Below are 18,474 nucleotides of genomic sequence, written 5' to 3'. Positions count from 1 at the left end.
CCACACGAATGACTCTGCACAAAAACAACACTTCCAAAAACTCCCTCACTTGTTCTTAGCCAATGACACCTCCAAGTTCCATGCAGAACACGCATTTACTGCAGTGCAGTGTCTGGGAGACAACAGAACTGACCCAAAATGTACAGGGGCAAAGCCTACCACCAACAACCCCCTAAGGGCTGCTCTGTTTCCAAAGGGCCAAGGGAACATGCAAAAAAACCCAGCTCCTGCAGAAAATTTGGGTTCAGAAGAGCCTACAGACTGAGTGTCACTGCAGCTGTTTGGGATGCACTGGGTGGAAACAAGTGCTGTTCATGGCAGTGTTAAAGAAGGTTTGTTTAACAGACATGAACAAGAAGCAGAAGGAGCCTCTTCACAGCTGTCTGAAGGGGGTACCTGTTGCTCCATTAGAACTGAGATGGGAATTTCTTCTCTTCCCACTCCATGAAGTTGCCTCTTATATTTCACCCAGTTTTCGTGCAGACACGTGAACTCTGCACTGCTGCTCCCTCCAACTGCCACAGCTGAGAAACGCAGGACACTGCCACACTGCCACCCCCATCCTGCCTGCAACAGCCATGGCAAATCCAAGAACACAAAAATAATACAAGCTGGATGGAGAACAGACAGTGTCTGAGGTGGTTTATCAGTACCAAGTGCCATTTCCACAGGATATTTCTTTCATTATCCTGAGCAATAAAACCTCACACAAGTTTGGAAGATCCTTGTCTAACTCCTGCTGGCCATAAAGGACAGGGACAGCAGCAGCATAAGGAATTCTCAGTGCACCACAAAGACGATGATTTACAAGTTGTATAAGATGACACCTTGTGACTGCTGAGGAACAGCCTGATGAGAAACAGTTGGGACCTTGAGCAGCCAGATTTGTCAGAAAGAATTCTCCTTTCAAACCCAGCCTTGAGACAGGATCGCACAGCTCTCCACAAAGTGATAGATTGCCACTTTGAAGGCACCAGGCTAAGTGTAAGCATGACAAAATGTCTCCCAAAAAAGCCCCCAACTAGCAAATAAATTAGAGGGCAAAACTAGGTATCAGTCTTGCATCTAAACAATGTGGTCCTGAGCTTAAGATCAGGTGAAAAGCAAATGGCAGCCTAAGGATCACAACCCAGAATTGTTTCTAAAACAATAAATAAATACTGCCCCACTGCAAAGCACAGGATGATGTTGCAGGAACCACCTTGGGGCAAATGAAGCTCTCCTAACACCACAGATTTCCAGAGCTCTGCTCCTCTGCCAATAAGAGCAAACATTTCAGGGAAGCCCAGAGAGACCCTGCAGTACCTGCCCACAGCCAATGCCCTGAGAGCTGCACACCTGACACAGTGCTGACCTTGCACTGTGCACTCAGAGCTCCCTGCAGGGAATCTGAGCTGTACAACAAGGGTTAGAGGAGCACCTCAGGAGCCACAAAGCAAACCCTACAGACCTCTCGAGCATAAGCATGGCCACGATGTAGGGTTCACATTTACAGAAGGAAACTACTGTATTAATCTTGCTCATCTACAAAGACAGTCAAGAGAAGGTGGGTACACACACAGCCACACAGGTGTGGGTATGGAGAGGGGCCCTGAACACTTTGGTTCCCTGCCAAGTGCTGTAAAAGGCAGGGGTCACCCCTGTAGGAACCTCAGGGTTCCAAACCCTGAGCTCAGACTCAGGATTTACTGGCAGGTACTCCAAATTGTCCCCTTCCTACCCACTATCAACACCCAACTGAACGTGGTACAAGTGATGTGAACAGAAGTTCTGCAGGAAACCTGGCATTTTTAAATGAGATCAACAGAACTACAGGCAGCAGTACCAGACGACAGGGTTCTGCTTTCCCATTAGGAGGAAAAGGAAAAATTTCCCAGCCAGGTGAAGCTTCACTGCCTGGACAAAGGAGAATCTGAACACCACCTCTCTGAAAATTCATGGGAAAGAGAGGAAAAGAAGAGATTCTGATCATTTAAATACCTCCAGAATATGTAATTAAAGCTTTCTCAAGTTACAAGATGAAAACTGGATTGGCATGATTTTCAAGTTCAAGAAGCATTTAGCTACATCTTACCTTTATCAAAGCTCATTCAGAAGTTGGGTTTCATTAAAATTACAAGGATGCAATTAAAAAAAGGCCCCAAGTTATTCATTCAAGCATATTAAAAACAGGACTATTGTAACTGAAGACAATCTGCAGAAACAAAGCCTCTTACAACAGTCTATTTTCTGATGCTTGATATTCATACGGTTCCATCAATCAAAATAAAAATCTAGGTCATCAGTATTTCCAGCCAGGATGCAGGAAAAGAAACCAGCACATCTTAGGAAACAAAGACTTTCTGCAAAGGATGCAGCATAGCTGATAAAGCTTCTGAGAGGCATTTTGGAAGAACTGAAACCCTGCTCTACTCCACCCCAAACATCAGTTCATCCCAGCTTCAACACCTCTGCAGACACCCTGAAGTCAAAGGACGCAGGGAAAAGCAGTATTTCTCTGCCCAAAGAGAACCCTGGGCTGACAGGAATGTTTAATACATACACTACTCTAAATTCTATTTTTTATATACATTTCCCTTCATTGGAGTGTTTCACATCCACCCAGCAATATCCTGGAAACACCACATCTGCCACACAGGACTGGCTCAGAGTCAGCAAAGACGCACTCCCACAATGAAGATTCCAACCAGAGCAGCACAAACACAGTTTCACCATCCAAATCTGCCCAGCAAAAGATATTACGAAATAAATTGGTATTTTCTTGTCTTTAAATACAAGAAAAGCATCTCAGCATAGAATCCACTGACAATCACGGACAAGATGAAGAATTTCAGATGTTAACTGAGACAAAGATGCCGCCTAAAACTTCCTGTTTCTGGGAAATCAGTTAAACTTCAAAAGGTATGAATAACACATCAAAAGATAGGGAAGGGATTACCAAGGGTTGTGGGTTCCAGTCCTTTGAAAAGAAAGGAGAGCAGGGAGGGAGCGCCAGCCAGGGCTCAGAGCATCTGCCAAGGAGAAAAGAGGGGCTCAGTCACCCCACTGGGACACTGGATGAGACACATCCTCGCCCCAGGACCACCCCACCAGCCCCTGCAGGAGTGGACTAGGAAGGCCAAGGGGTGGGAGCAAAACCAGACTCTCCTGCAGCAGAGTTAAGAACCTGTACAGAGCTATGGGAGGGTATCACAAGTTTTGTACAGCTAAGGGGGTATTTCAGCCAAGGACGTTTCTAGGACATTTTCATGTCTGTTTTGTTTTTCACCTATTTTAAGGGGACACGAATTCTGATATGTTGCCCTGGGGCACCTTTTGGAATAACTGTTTTCATCTGCTACTGGAAAACGCCTCAGGTTGTGCTAAGCAACACAACCAATATCCTTGGCTTTCTGATCCACTCGGTCCTTTGATGTTTCCTGGCATTTTCCTAGACAGGCACAGCCAGCAAGTTACTGGTAAGCCCAAAAAGGTCCTGTTTCACCACCAGAAGTCAGTCCCAGGCAGGGACTCGTTTGCCACATCGTTGTGTGGCTCTGATGGAAAGCTCATAGCCCAGGGACAGCAAGGAAACAACCAGACCTTTGCAGCAGGACAAGTCCTTCCCTCACTCTCTCAGTCACTGCCCCTGACCACTGGCATGCAACAGAAGTACTGAAATATAATTTGCATCCAAATTAATTTCTCTGGAAGCATTTTCTTTCAGCTTGCAGTTCCCATGGTGAGACAGAAGCCAAGCATTAAAAAAATAAAAGCCAACACTGAGGCAGGGTAGCAGGGGAAGAGTAAGAGGCAAATACACTGACTCAGCAGTGGAGGAAGAGAAAAGAATCTCAACAGACCTGGAAGAGGAGCAAAAGGTGGCCAAAAGGAAGAAGTGTATCCAAAAAAGTTTGTCAACGTTCACAGAATGTTAAACCTCATTTTTGGCAACTGGGAAGCTGCATTATGACCCATATGCACTACAGAGAGTCTGTATCAATAGTGTCCATCCCTATAGCAATACTACCATGTTGGCATTAAGATCTGCCAACTAGATTTCTCAAAAAAAAGACAAGAAGAGCTTCCTGCCCCTGCCCTACAGCTCCAGTGGGATCGAGTACCCCCTGCCTACACACAACCAAGAGCCCAGGGGTGTTCCAATGACTTACATGACACCTTGCAGGACTTTCTGGGGGTCGAGGTCAAACAATCTGTCGACATAGTGGCGGCTGCTGGCTGTGACCTCCTGCAGAGAGAAAACAAACAGCAATGGCAACAGTTTATATCAACTCAGAGAAAGGCAGGAGAACAGGAATGGCTTATGCAGCAGCGGCTCCACAAAACCGCTCAGGCAAGAGGCAGCAAACCTACAGAATGACATTTAAATGTGACACGTGTTACTGCTGGGCAACATCCACCCAGGGATTAACCCTGTGTTCAGGTGTGATTTAGGGAAGATGAGGTGCTTAATGTAGATAACAACACGGTGTCAGAGCAAGGTAACAGAGAGCTATTTATGAGCTGCATTATCAGCACTGCCTCGAACTGGAGTTTTATTATGTTTAATTACTGTACTGAATAAATATGAATTCCTGAAAGAAAAAGTTTCTAGGAGCAGTTGATGTTGCTCAAGACACATACCCACAACCTCTCCAAAACAGGGAAGCTGGTAAGACTTTTTTCTGTAACATACCTACACATTTCAGAGCCTGCCCCACACAACTGCAGTGGGGACAGCAGGACAATATTCTCCACAATATTCCCCACAGGATTCCCACAGCGCTTCAGAAAACAAAGCAAACTCTTCCCAGCAACAGGACCATGCTTGTAAGCTACACATTTATGCACTAATGATTTGCTATTCCTTTTGAGAAGATCCAAGGTTGGAGATGGAAAGCGTTCCAAAAAACAAGGGTGGGAAAGGGGAAGGGAATTTTCCCTGCAGGTTCTCATGAACACGTGCCAGGCTGTGCTTCCATTATCTCACCTCTTCTTCTTCTTGCCAGCTCACTTTTTATTAAGCCTTTCCCAGTTTTTCTTTAGGAGTTTTCCTTGAGAGAAGCTATAAGGGAATTGAGAACTCTTCCTTGCTTTTGCAAGTGTCTGCTCAGGGACTGCCTCTGCTCCTGCTTCCCCACACCGATGTCAGAGGCAGCAGCAGCTCCTTGCCTCTGGTCTCACCTAGCAGAGGAGAGTCATCCAGAGACAGCAGGGCTCCTTTGTCTCCAGGAGTACCATTAAATTGTGCCACATAAACCCTACAGATAAACTTCCATCGTGTAACGAAAGACAATATTCTTCGGAACAGCTTTGAGCTGTCTGACCCATGTATTTGTAGGCAGAAGTTTTTAGGACTTCAGAGACCCCGCAGCTGTTTCTAAAATACCCTGACTCTCACACCACCAGCTAGCTACAAGGTCCGCAGCACGCAGAAGGGCGTTCGTGTCCAGGCGAATTTGGGGGGGAAAAAAAAGCAAAAGCCCCGACCCCCAGCGCGGGCAGCAGCACCCGGCCGTGCTTTCCGCACCGTTCCTGCCGCACAGCCCGGGACCTCTCGGGCTGTGCCGGGGGCTGCCGGAGCCCCCCGCGGCCCCGGGGGAGAGCCGCGCCCGGCCGGGCAGGGCGGGCGGGCACAGGGAGCCCCTGCCCCGCTCCGCACCCCGGGCACGGGCGGCCCGCGGGAGCCGCCGAGCCCGGGCCGTGCCACGGTAACGACACAGTTCCGCAGCCCCGGCCCGGGCCGCTCGGGGGGGGCAAACCCGCCCCGGCTCGGGGCGCTGAGGGGAAGGAGCGCGGCCCCGGCGGGCAGAGCGGGCCCGGCCCCGGGGCCAAGGTCAGCGGGCCCGGCACTCACCGACAGGACGCTCATGCGGAGCGGCGCCTCCAGCACACACGCCATCTTGGCGGAGCGGCCCGCGGCGCCTGGGGCGGGCTGGCGGCGGGCTCAGGCCGCGCTCATGGCGGAGCGGGCGGGCGGGGCGGGTCCGGCGGGTCGGGGCGGGCGCGGGGCCGGGCCGGGGCCGCGGGGACGGGGCGGGCCCAGCGAATCGGCCCCGCCGAGCCCCCGCTGCCGCCGCTCCGCGCATGCGCCCCGCGCGGGCAGCCGCGTGCGGGCCGGCGCGCGCTCTGCGCACGCGCGGCGGGGGGACAGGGCGCGGCCTCCGTCGGGAGTCGAACGGAGACGAACCCGAGCCCCGCCGAGCCGAAAGGAGCCGAACAGAGCCGAACCCGAGCCCCGCCGAGCCGAAAGGAGCCGAACAGAGCCGAACCCGAGCCCCGCCGAGCCGAAAGGAGCCGAACAGAGCCGAACAGAGCCCCGCCGAGCCGAAAGGAGCCGAACAGAGCCCAGCCGAGCCGAAAGGAGCCGAGCGGGGCCCGAGCCCAAGTCGAGCCGAACCCGAGCGCAGTCCGAGCCCAACCCGCCCATTCCCATCCTCTGCCGCACATAAATGGTTTGGGTTCCCTTTTTTGTCATTGCTTTTGTCGCCCTCTTTGATTTGCTTGGTTTTGAGTTTGCTTTTCGCAGAAACACCCCCCGGACCCCACGGCTTCCCTCAGAGTGGCTGTACAGCTCCATAGGATGGACTTGAGGTATGGGGATATGGATTATATCAACCCCAAGTCAGAACTAAATGGGGGGCAGGACAGTAAAAACACAAAAAAAACCAGTAAAAACACCACAGCTCAGGTTCACGTGTCTCACCTTTTGCTCTTCCCAGGTACACAGAGTTTCTCCAGCTGTTAAGAGACTGCAGGGGATAACGGGAACTCAATAAACACACTTCAGGGTGCAGCCACAAGGTGACTTTAATAGCTTTAATTTAAAAAAATACTCCACTTGTGAAAAAAGGCTATTTCTCTTTTCGTTTTCCTCTGAGTAGATCAGTGAAAATACCTGTGTGCTGGCCTGGAATGGAACAGGTGAACATTTTTCTCAAGCACTAATAACAGCACATACAGTTTTGAATTAAGTGCAAAAGTCATACATCGAAAAATCTGCAGTACAAGGGTCTCACAGAGAAACACTTTACAGAGGTTTCTCGCCAAAATTTCAAAAGTCAAAACTTTTCAAAGAGACTCTAAAGCTTCTTTCTAAAGAGGACTAGAGGCTCTGGGTCTTAAAAGCCAATTTCAAGTTGTCAGCCTTCCCTAGAGTTTTACATACTTTTTGAAGTATTTGGCCTTTACCGGAACAGCTCAGAGCTTCAATGGAAATCTTCGTGCAGCAGAAGAGCTTGCCAGCAGGGAAAATCCATAAGGGATGAGAGCAAGGTAGGGGAGGACACTGCAAACTGCAAAGAGGGTGTGGACAACTGGTAGCTCTAGAGATCAGAGATGATTCATACTCCAAAAAATGTATGGTAACTGTATTTACCAGCTGCACTCTGCTCAATGGATGCTGAAACACTTAATAAAAAAATCCTGAAAAGGTTCAAAAATCAGTACTGTACCTTGTACAAGTTTCCTGCTTTCTAAAGAGCCTAAACATATTTATCAGAAGGGGGGGATGTGGGACAAGACACAACAGAACAACTTTAAAAGCATAAGAAATCAGACTGAAAAGTCTATTCCACGTAAGACACACGTTCCACTCAGTGCAGAGAACCTGAGAGCTCCACACCACGCTCAGGGTCCTCGGGAGGCTTTGGAGTCCAGAACACAATTTATCCTTAGAATACTTTATTCCATTATAGTGTTCAGATCACAAGGCACAATTCAGATTTCAGCACTGCAGACCCAGGACCCTTAAGGAGACTCAACTACCTTCAGCACCTTATCTGACAGTTCAGAGTTACTTTACACACCCTGAGGGTCACCCCAAACACTCGCAGGTTCTCCTCACCCCTCAGTACAGCTCTTTGGGGCTGTTCTGACAGAGGAGCTGGTAACTGAACTGAGGGAGCTTTAATTTTGCCCTTTTCTAGCCCTTGAATATTTACACACCTTTAGTTTTCATAGTGAACTGCTGACAGGAGAGGAACCAGGGTGGATCCCAGACATGGAAGTGGCTTTGAAGACAGAAGTCTTGAGCTCAAAGTGTTTCCCTGCTACAGAACTCACACTCACCAACCCATTGCACTCACTGCTCCCTGTCCAGTTCCTTCTTCCTGTCAGGACACTTTCTCCTTCACACTCTCTGTGTCTTGGAGGGGGAAAAGCACAGGAGCTACTTCTGCTGCCAAGGGCAACACACTTGTGGGGAAGTCTGGACTCCAAAAGCTCAGCCCAGAACACCAGAAGATACTGGCAGAAAGGAGTCTAATGACATCTGCTTGAAAACACTGTCACTGCCATGAACTGAGGAAGTTTTATCCTCACAGCCTTTCAGGCCAAAGGAGTGTAATTTGATTGCTAACAATTCAGGGGAAAAAAAAGCAGAAAGAAATCTTCCAAGAGGGTCTCTATTCTCAGCTGAAGGTTATGAAGGTGCTTTGGAAGATTCCAAATCCAGCCCTAAGAGTTCAGCAAGTTACAGCTACTGAAAAGAAGTGACAGGTGAAAAGGGAGGCTGATGATCACAGTGGGTGTTACTGCCTCAGGCAACTTAAAAACATCCATCACCTTGTATGAACAGCACAGCCTTAATTAGTAATCAGTAAGAGCCAGGACAGTGGTGATGCCCACATTTAGGGAGCTGTTCTTCCCAACTACTTGTGTTTTAAGACATTGTTCTCAAGTCTTAAGAAACAGAACACAAATGAGGTTCTAAGAACAGAGATGCACTTTGCCATGGTCCCCATAAAACCATCATCCTCCAAATCAAGAGACTTGGTTCCCTACCAAAACTCTAATTAAAAGCAATTCAGGACAATACACAGTTTTGTTTATGACCATGAAGTTTTTCTATGGCATGACTATGACCAGAAAAAAAAAAAATCTTCATTCTTCTATTGCTGTTTCGTTATCCTGGGAATTCTATTTCCAAATGTAATTCATAGAGCTATTTTGTGTGCTACTTTGTATTGAAAGTTCAGTATAAAACAAGACAAAAGAAATAAAATCAAATCATTCAGTCTTGTAAGTCAGACATCCTCTCACTTGGGCCTGGGCTACATTCTAAGTTCTTGTTAGACAAGCATAGTGACTCTTGCAGAGCTGTACAGCTGAACATATGGAGCATACACCAATAACCAGGGACTGAAGCAAAACTGAGTGACAGATAGGCTTTAAATCCTTTGTCAAAGTACTTTGTTGGAAAAGTCTGCTTCTGACTTCCATGTTTAAACCAGATAAATCATCTTCCCTGTGAGAGGTACATCCAGCCCCTTGAGCTTAAGAAAGTAAACGAATAAGATCACGTTAACATTAAAAGCACGAGCAGTCCACCAGTTCTCCCCACCTTCCCACAGAAAGGCTGGCAGAGAACTCAGTTATCCATCACAGGAAGTGTTAATCTGTTTTATCTTCCTCCTCTGCAGCATAGATGGCTTGATTCCTCCTCTTAATCTTTTTAACGCCACTGTTCCCGTTCTCATCACCCCCCACGCGCTTCAACGGTCTCTCAGTGGAGCTCTTCTCCTCCCCTTGCTTACTCCCAGCAGACTTCTCCAGATCCTCGTTGTTGGAGTCCATGGCATCATCGGAGGACACCGCCATGGAATCTGGCATGATCCGGATGTCGGAGAAGCTCGTGGAGAACTCGGGGGGGTGATCAGGGGAAGGATCTACAGAGCACGTACTCAAGTCTTCATCGCCACCTTCTTCATCCAGCATTATCTCATCTGGATTGATGGAGGAAAGGCCAGAGTTATCTGTGTTATATTCACTGGGCTCCTCTGCTGACCCAGTGCTGTCCATCTCCTCCTCCTCCTCCTCTTCATATTCACCCCGTCCTGAGCCCTCTTCCTTCGCCTGCTGGATCCTGTCGTTGATGTCGGTGAGGCCAAACTGGGCGCAGAACTCGGTGGTCTGAGGATTGATGGTATGAACTGGCTGCATGTTTTTCTGGGGCTTGCTGGGATCATAACAAGCAGCTGTCAAGGTGAAGTTAGAGGGAATTGTGAGGTTGTGATTCAGCTCTTCTAACACCTCTTTGATGGCTTCGTCGGTCGCGCTGTAATCCCACCTAAAAAAGTGCAGAGAGTTCAAACAAGTGGAGCTGGTCCAAAGGCACTGCCTGTTCCCACTGCAAAGGAGGGGTTATGAATCCAGCCCACAACAGACACCTCATTTCTCAGGTGATCTTTTCAGGGAAGTTTTCAGTTTCCTTTGGTCAGCACTGAGATTCCCCCCTCCCCACCAAGGATTTGTGTATTATGTCAGCCCACCCCCACGACCCAGCCTGATTTTCAGCCTCACAATCTGTCTGGCAGGATGATCAGCCACGGGGTATTCTCTGTCCCTCCAGTGCTGGTACCTGAGTTTGCAAAACAAAACTAACAGCCCAGGAAGAGCAGGAAGGAAGCTGCTTGCTCCAGAGTACAGCTCTTAGCATGCCCTTTGCTTCCCGAGGCATTCAGCAAGTCCTGCAGGCACAACAGGCTGCAGGACACAAACACAGCTCTGACATTACCTCCAGTCCAGCAAAAAAAAAAAAAATCCCACTTTCCTCTCTGCTTTGCAGGCAACGTACTTGGCATGGAGGCCGTTCTTTTCAGGCATGTTCCAGGAGCACTGAGTCACATTAACCAGGCTGTTGGTGGCCTTGAGCACTGCGATCCACTCGGCATCGTACTCCAGGGAGTCACCCGCGTTAGGATCGTGCTCCACATCTATTATCTGCTCACAAGGTGCACAGCACAGACAATAACAACGAGAGAAATTACAGAGTTATTTCTCTTGACATCAGAAACTCATTAAAGTTTTGTTACTTTCACCCTGCAGAGTTTTAAGAAAGTTTAAAGTACACTGAGCTAGGGGTCTCAACCAAACAAGTCCTCTCAAGCCCCACCTACAGGTTTAGACCAGAAGGGGCTAAAAAAGGACAACCAACAACAGTAAAAAAGGCATTTCTGAATTTTAGCTTACAGCAAATAGAAAGCAGAACACCCTCCCTCCCTCCTGCCAGCAACTAGGCAGTTATGCAACTTAGAATTGAATTTGCCTACTCTTAAATTCACATACACATCAAGAACTGATGGCAATAGTTATTCTGCTACATGAACACACAGCAATTAACAGGAATTGGTTTTAAACTCTTTCAGCCGCTGATGGATTGAAATTTGTCTTCAGTGACATTAACCCAAATCAAAGTGTTTGGTTTAGTCAAAGCACTGGTCAGACTCTGATTTTAAATGATCCATAAAGTAATTCCACCTTTTAAGGCAGTTTAGAACAAAAAAAAATAACAAAAGATGCGTTTTAAACCAGAGTTACACGCAGGGGCATCACCACGCTGTTGAAGGTAGTACTAACCCAGACCAGTTTTGGTACAGGATTTTAGGTCTGGACTAGCACCCCAGTGACCCCTTGCACAGCCAAAGCCCATCCTCACGCTCTCTCCTATCTTCAGAGGTAGCTCCTGGGGCAAATGGATCCCAGCTCGTGCCCAAAGCACAGAGAACGAACCACCTTCCCTTTAAGCTGATCAACTAAAGCTACTTTCAGACTCATAAAACACTTGACTGCATTTGAAGAAGAGCTGTCAGGGGCTCCCTCTCACAGCAAGGAATTTTAGACTCATCCATATAAGTCAAGTTATTCTTCCAAGGTGAAAGGAGATGGCAGGGATAAGCAAATGCTGCACCTGCACGGCAAGACCCGAGGTCTGCTTATTTCAGGACAAAATTATGCAAAGACCACTCCACATATCCCCCATTCCTACTTTCTTTAAAACTGATCAGCACTATTCTCCAGCTGATATCCAAGCACAGCAGTAGCAGCCCACACAAGTGAAATACTGACTGTGAAAACCCAGTGCACATGTCCATCACCTGCAGGAAGTCTCTGTGTGGCAGGCATTTATCCAGAGCCAGAAACTTGGTTGCTTTTGGCAGCTCTTCTTTGGAGCTTGTCTAGGAAACAAATGGTGTTCACACAGTCATTAGCAGTTCTGTGAAATCTGACCGTTCTAAACAAGTTGTAGAGACAGGTTTACAGGCATAACTTCTGCAGGAAAAATACTTTCAGAAATAGAAACATAGCTTGGGTTTATAAGAAAGGGATGAAGGGATAAAGAGGAGGACAGATTTCCCTGGGAGTCACCCAGGAAGCTGGATGAAGGTGAGAGCGAGATAAAGCAAGAGCCACCTTTCGTCCCTAAGGCTGAGGACAGCCAGCCTCGGAGCAAAAAGGAAAACTGTAACCAAATTAAAACAGACTTGTTGAGCCTGCAAGATCTGGAGTTACATTTTTACACCCAAATAACTTGCAAACAGGAACAGGAGGTCCCACCACTTTCAGGAATAACTGTTTCAACTACGGAGGCTGGGTTTTGGCTTAACCCAGGTCACCAGGCAACCCCACCTGCCAAGCCTTACAGGTGCCCTGCCCCCCAGGTAACCACGCTCTTCAGTGGCTCCTCTATCACCTTATTTTGAAGTAGTCTCCTTCCCCAACAGAGCTGGAAAGAGAATGCTTTCCTGTAAGTTAAATTAACATATTTCAACAGCAGTAACATGAGCTATTTCATGCTGTCCTTGAAGAAGACTGAGGGAGTTACACCCCTGATCCCTGATTTATAACATCTCTTTAAGTTACATAAATTAGTAGTCTTAACACCTCTTAATCTTTTTGTGGCTTAAGCCGAGTTTTAACAACAAAAACCATTAAGCACTTGCTTTTCTGGACCTGATGACTTGCACTGGAATTCTAACCTGTGTCTGGGACACGCACATTCTTCACTGCCTTTCCCCCTTTACCTCATGTTGCATGAAAGCTGCGAATTTAACGTGCAGATGTGCTGAGAACCAGTAGGTGGGTTTGAGGTGCTGCAGGAGCTCAGAGGCAGCAGGGTTCCCCAGAGTGTTGCTCTCCACTTCTTGGCGGAAGAAGGATTTCATTTTGAGGAGCTGTTTCTTGTTCCCATAGTGGTAAATGCTCCTGGGCCAGTCGTGGGACATGAATATATCCATGGGACGCTTCAGCTGTCAGCCAAACACACAGGGTACAAACAGCACATGTGATAAAGGAGTCAGGAATCCCACAGCACAAGGTGAACACATGTCACACGTTCCCCCTCAGACCAACACAGAGCCAGCTGGGACCAACAGCCTCCCTTCCAAAGCCAGGGAATACACTGCCCAGCCCCATCCTGCAGGTGGCCTCTGGAGCTGCAAAGGGACTCTAATGTCCATGGTTTGTTCTACACTTTCTTGGGATAGTCAGCTGTGTTTTGTACCGCCTGAGAAAAGAGATCACATCATCACCATAAGAGTCAGGCACTCAGGGGGAACTACAGCTGTAGAGCAAGTTCTCTGCCCACAATCCAAGGCATCTTCTTCCTCATGAAATTGTTAAAAGCTTTGTTTAAAAGGGATAATGGCTGAGCACAATATTCCTCCTCAAAGGAAGCATCCCTCAGATCTAATCAATGTCTTAGAGCATGTCTTGGTTTAACATTTCCCTCAGTTGTATCAGAACCCACCTCTAGACGAAACCTGAGTCCAAGTAACAAGAAACTTCGAGTGAAATGCATCAACCTCTTTGCAACGAACCAAACCTTCACTCCGTGTTCAGCATCCCTGTATCTACTGAGCACTTCACTGTGCAACTGCAACCTGGACAATCCTTCACAAGGTGCTTATAAAGACATGTATTTACACCACAACCTCAGCCAAATAGAGTGGCCCTGTGACACAGCAGGGAGTAGGCAAGAGCTCAAAAATAAAGTGAAACTGTCCTTTGAATTTCTCACCCCGGAGTCAAAAATACTTCAACCATGGGGATTTGGGATCAGCTCGTTTAGCTGGTTCAATTTTGAACAGTTAACTTTGTACCAACCACCTTGGATGTTAGATAAGGTAGCATCCACCTTCCTAAAGCTAAGGTAAAGCTGGAACAGAGGGGTATCACTGGAGTACCTTCCACTCTGAGTTTTATCCAATTCAAAAAAAAAAAAAAAACCAACACAAAAAAACCATTCCTGTCTGTGTCTGATTCACACCAAATTTGCACTGCTACACAAAGCATTGGGGGAGATACTCAGCAGGAACAACAGTGGAACAACATCCAACATAAATGGTCTGCCCAAAGTAGCTGAGAGTTGCTGGCAAGGTTTGCTATCCAACTGCACACTTGGTCAGAGCAGCTGTAACTTCTCACTTCCAAATGAACGAGAACTATTTACCGCTGTTCAAAAAAACAGGAATTTCACTAACCTGTTTGAGCTTGAAGACTTCAATATTCCTCACATGGTAAGCACTTCTAATTGTTTGCTGGTTGTATGGGGGGCACTCAAAGTGGCCTGAAACAGGGAAAACAAGAGTAGTTGCCTGAAACAGCAGTTCCCTCCTACACTGCTGGCAAGGAGCATTTTGGGGTCACACAGACACCTAGAGCACCCCAAATACAAGGCTGGCAGTAATCAAAGCAGACACTGTATTTCCTTTACACACAGCGTACACCAACAGGCTGCCAATCTTTTATGTGTGAGGCAAATACGTTGTAAAAATGTGCCTACAATAATGGGCACTTCTTCCACTGTGTGTCTTATTTTCACAAATATAGAAAACAGAGTCATTCGGTGTGGAAACAAAACCCAGGAATTTGACTCCAATACTCAAAAGCCAGGACCTGTTGGAAACAAATAACTTCTGGCAGAAAGATTTATGAGGTTTTGCAGCTCTAAGGTGAGATAACAGCCTCAATACCCCCACAGTGACACTGCACAGCCATGTGCAATTCCACATGTGGAGAGCTGTCTGCTGCACAGCCACGACACTTCCGTATCATGTCATATCACAGCTACACATGCAAACGTGCTGGCACAGGAAAAGAACACCGGGGAGATGAGAAAATGCTGAAGTTGGGCATAGACACAGTGAGAGCACAGAGCAAGCCTCTGTGAATGGTCAGCGGTCGGAACATAAATTAGGATGTAACAACTCAGAAAGAGGCATAAATTAAAAGATCACAAAACACCACACGAGAACTGACTCCTGACTCAGGCTACTGAGGCTGTGATTTTCTATGTTTGTTCAAGAGTGCTGCCACCCACCACCAAACTACAGCTTAACAGGTTCAGCAGCAGCTCAAAGATCCGCGTCACAGCCCACAGGCACCACAAACTCCAGGAGCACAAACACGAACCCTGACAAAGGGATGAGTTTCCAAGTTTGCCTTGGGACAAGAAACCTGAAAGTCTAGCATAGCTCCTACACACTCTAAAGAATGCACAGAAAACATACCTTCTTACTAGTCATGGTTATTGTCTCATATGCAATATTTAGGCATACAAAGTGTATGCTTGATAACAACAAATTTAATTAGCATTGACAGGTATTAGACAGAATCAGATGTTCTAGAAAACTAGTTCAGTACTCTGCAGCTTGAAAGCCACCTGCTAAAGCTTCTCTGAAGCCCCGTGTTACTGAAGGTAGTACTGTACAGTAATCACAATCACTCTTGCACGTGCTGAGATCAGAAAGAACACTGACACGGGGCATCATCTGTGACAAGATTTTTGCCACGCTTCCAAGGAAGAACTCTTGAATATACACACATATGTGTGTGTATAACCAGGAGGAACTGGATGTATGGACATTAAAACTCAGGACAGGACAGGACATTTATGTAGTGTCAAACTGGGAACACAAGGAAAACTAAAGACTCTTGCACTGCAGGCTAAAAGGACACTGCCATGGAACAACCAAGACTATTCCAACAACACTCCAAAGGTGCCCTTGCTTCCTGCTGTGGTCGCTGGGCAGCTACAGACTCATCACCAACCCCAAAAAAACCTGGGTATTGAGCCAGCAGAGGTTTCCAGCGCAAGAGCTGGAGCGGGGATGAGGACAGCCAGACCCACCCCCACGGCATTCCCTCCCCGCTGTCCCGGTACCTTTCCGGTAGTCGTGAGATTTGAAGATGCCCGAGATGCCGCCTATCCTCACGCCGCGGAACCGCACCACGCCGGCGTAACCTGCGGGACACGGGACGGCGGGCTCACACAGGGCTGAAGGGGACACGGCGGCACGGCTGAAGGGGACACGGCTGAAGGGGACACGGCAGGGGACACGGCGGGGGGGACTGGGAGGGGACACGGCGGGAGGGGACACGGCTGAAGGGGACACGGCTGAAGGGGACACGGCTGAAGGGGACACGGCGGGGTCGGGACTGGAGGGACACGGCGGGAGGGGACACGGCGGGAGGGGACACGGCGGGAGGGGACACGGCGGGAGGGGACACGGCGGGGCCGGGCCGGGGCTGGAAAGGGCCGGGTCCAGGCCGGGGCTGAGGGCAGGGCCCTTACCCAGGTAGTAGATGTTGGGGGCCACCCAGCCGCCGTAGGGCAGCTCCTGCAGGTGGTTGGAAGCCTCGTGGTTGCCGCCGATGAACACGGTGAGCACCGGCGCTTTCTTCTCTCCCGAGTAGTACCTGCGGAGACACGGCAGCTGCTGCACCGGCCGGCCCGCGGGGCCGAGGCCGGGCCGGGCCGGGCCGGGCCGGGCGCTCACCGGTAGAAGGTCTGCATGTGGCGGTACTTGGCCGGCACGGCCATGCAGCGCAGGTCCGCCTCGTTGCGCACCGCCTGGAAGTCCCCGCAGCACAGCAGCAGGTCGGGCCGCACGTTGTGCCGCCGCTGCAGCAGCTCCAGCGTCTCGTACATCTTGTCCAGGGCGCCGTGGCAGCACCCGGCCACCGCCACCTTCATCGCCGCCGCCGCTCCGGGCACGCGCCGCGCGGCCCTTCCGCGTCACCGCCGCGCCTGCGCCGTGCGGGCACACGGGCCGGGGACACCGCGGGGGAGCCGCGGGGCGGGGACACGGCGGGGAGGGGGGACACCGGGGAACGGGGGGGACACCGTGGAAAGGGGAGACACCATGGAACGGGGGGGACACGGCGGGGCGGGGGGGACACAATGGAACGGAGGGAACCACCGCCCCCGGAGAGACACAACGAAGGGTGGGGGCATAACGGAGCGGGGGAGACACCGCCCCCGGAGCCACTGCCCCCGGGGAGACCCAACCACGGCTCCCTGGGCCAGCCCCTTCATCACCGGGTGCCCCGGGCTCTAGGGGGCCTTGCCCGGTGACCTCTGCTGGTCCTTTCCAGCCTTATCCGTTCTGTGGCACTTTCTTCACAGAAAAAGGGTGATCAGGCACTGGAAGGGGCTGCCCAGGGAGGTGGTGGAGTCCCCATCCCTGGAGATGTCCAAGGAACAGCTGAACATGGCACTCAGTGCTCTGGGCTGAGGGACAAGGGCACAGGGTGGACTTGGTTTTAGAGATCTTTTCCAGCCTCAGTGATTTCTGTGACTGGCAGGTGGGACCTTCACCCTGGGCACGGTGATGAGCCCACGGTCCATAACCAGTTAAAAATGGCCCATCTCACACACACCGGGAGGTTGTACAGACCTCTGGTGCCCTTGGCAGTGGGCAGGAGCCCCTGCAGAGGTACAGGGGCTGCACAAGGGGAGCTGCCCAGCTCCCCTGGCCCTACAGCACCCACCAGGCACTGCCCTGCAGGAAGCAGCAGGAGCTTCAGTCTCATCGGATGGCTCAAAGACCAGGAGCAGAGTGTCAGTGGAGCAGCAGCAGAGCAGCACAAGCAGTGGCTGTGCCAGCTCCCACCTGGCATTTGTGCCGATAAAGGCCCAGTTGGTGTTTGCAAGGGATTCACCATCCCCACAGTGCTTGGCCCTGCCAGCTCAGCATCAGGCAGGCGTGGCTTTGGCAGAGCCAAGCACTGGCTTCTTGGAATTTAGCAGCACCCAAGGACAGGAACAGTCAGTGACTTCACCAGGGCAAGGGCGTAGGAGGCAGGGTGAGCAATCAGGCATCTCCCCTTTTCCTCACAGACTGACAGGCTCCCTCTTTGGAGAGCGCTGATTTCTCCTTTTGCAGGGCAGTGGATTGGATCACAGGGTGGTATCTGTGTGTCATGTAATAAAACCTCTCCAGACTTTTTCCACTTCAAGATTCCACTCCAAGACTGGTTTGGGGTTTTTTTTAAGTCTTTGAGGGATTGAACAAAATCGCAAGGACGTAGTTAAGCATTAACTTGCTACTGCCTCCCCTGTAATCATGGAACCAAGCAGACATTCCTGTTCCCCCACTGTAGCAAGTATTATATAATGGCCTCTCTTTTGATACTAAGAAAATATGAGTGTTGTCTCCTACATTTCATAATTTCACAATGTTGGGTTACTCTGTGTTCTTTGGGGCTCATCCAAGCTCAGCTCAAGTGAAGGGGAAAGTTCCTGTGCCTTTCAAACCCCACAAGTCTCCAAGGGAAAAGCATATACAGGAGCGTTCTGGGTGCTTTTGGCTCTTTCATAACCTTGCCGAGACCCACCTGGGCATAGTGTGAGAACTCAGCCAGTCCAATGCATCTCCTGGGAAAGATTTCCAGCTCCCTGGGGAAGAACAGCAGTCTCTCACATTTGCCATG

General features: G+C 49.6%; 2 protein-coding genes and 1 long non-coding RNA gene across 6 annotated transcripts in view; 1 reads left to right on the top strand and 2 right to left on the bottom strand.

The window, feature by feature from the left end:
• Positions 1-5,980, bottom strand: part of ARMC8 (armadillo repeat containing 8) — a 63,328-nt gene extending 57,348 nt beyond the window's left edge. The window contains exons 1-3 of one of the 4 annotated variants that reach the window (XM_039391150.1): positions 5,837-5,921; positions 4,152-4,228; positions 2,939-3,011 (exon numbers count right to left, since the gene is read on the bottom strand). In XM_039391150.1, the coding sequence (XP_039247084.1) occupies positions 2,939-3,011; positions 4,152-4,203 (125 nt within the window). In that variant the 5' untranslated portion in view covers positions 4,204-4,228; positions 5,837-5,921. Of the gene's footprint in view, positions 1-2,938; positions 3,012-4,151; positions 4,229-5,836 lie in introns of all 4 variants that reach the window. The other 3 variants (XM_027724866.2, XM_027724868.2, XM_027724867.2) reach the window with 3 other exon arrangements.
• A 322-nt stretch (positions 5,981-6,302) lies between these two features.
• Positions 6,303-7,424, top strand: LOC120325278. Its single transcript, XR_005567196.1, has 2 exons — positions 6,303-6,573; positions 6,702-7,424. It is a non-coding gene; the product is annotated as an uncharacterized LOC120325278 (long non-coding RNA).
• DBR1 (debranching RNA lariats 1) lies at positions 6,785-16,766 on the bottom strand. The gene is made up of 8 exons (XM_027724977.2): positions 16,539-16,766; positions 16,334-16,458; positions 15,923-16,003; positions 14,241-14,326; positions 12,783-13,007; positions 11,856-11,936; positions 10,556-10,701; positions 6,785-10,048 (listed from the first exon to the last, which is right to left on the bottom strand). Exons 1-8 carry the CDS (start codon positions 16,733-16,735, stop codon positions 9,373-9,375), a joined length of 1,617 nt encoding a protein of 538 aa, XP_027580778.1. The 5' UTR covers positions 16,736-16,766; the 3' UTR covers positions 6,785-9,372.
• Positions 16,767-18,474: the final 1,708 nt, after the last annotated feature.

This window comes from Pipra filicauda, unplaced genomic scaffold (assembly GCF_003945595.2).
Source record: "Pipra filicauda isolate LSUMZ 115617 unplaced genomic scaffold, ASM394559v2 scaffold90_size2875636_pilon, whole genome shotgun sequence".
NCBI lineage: Eukaryota > Metazoa > Chordata > Aves > Passeriformes > Pipridae > Pipra > Pipra filicauda.
Note: the sequence above shows the minus strand (reverse complement) of the source record. Positions and strands in the feature narration are given on the sequence as shown.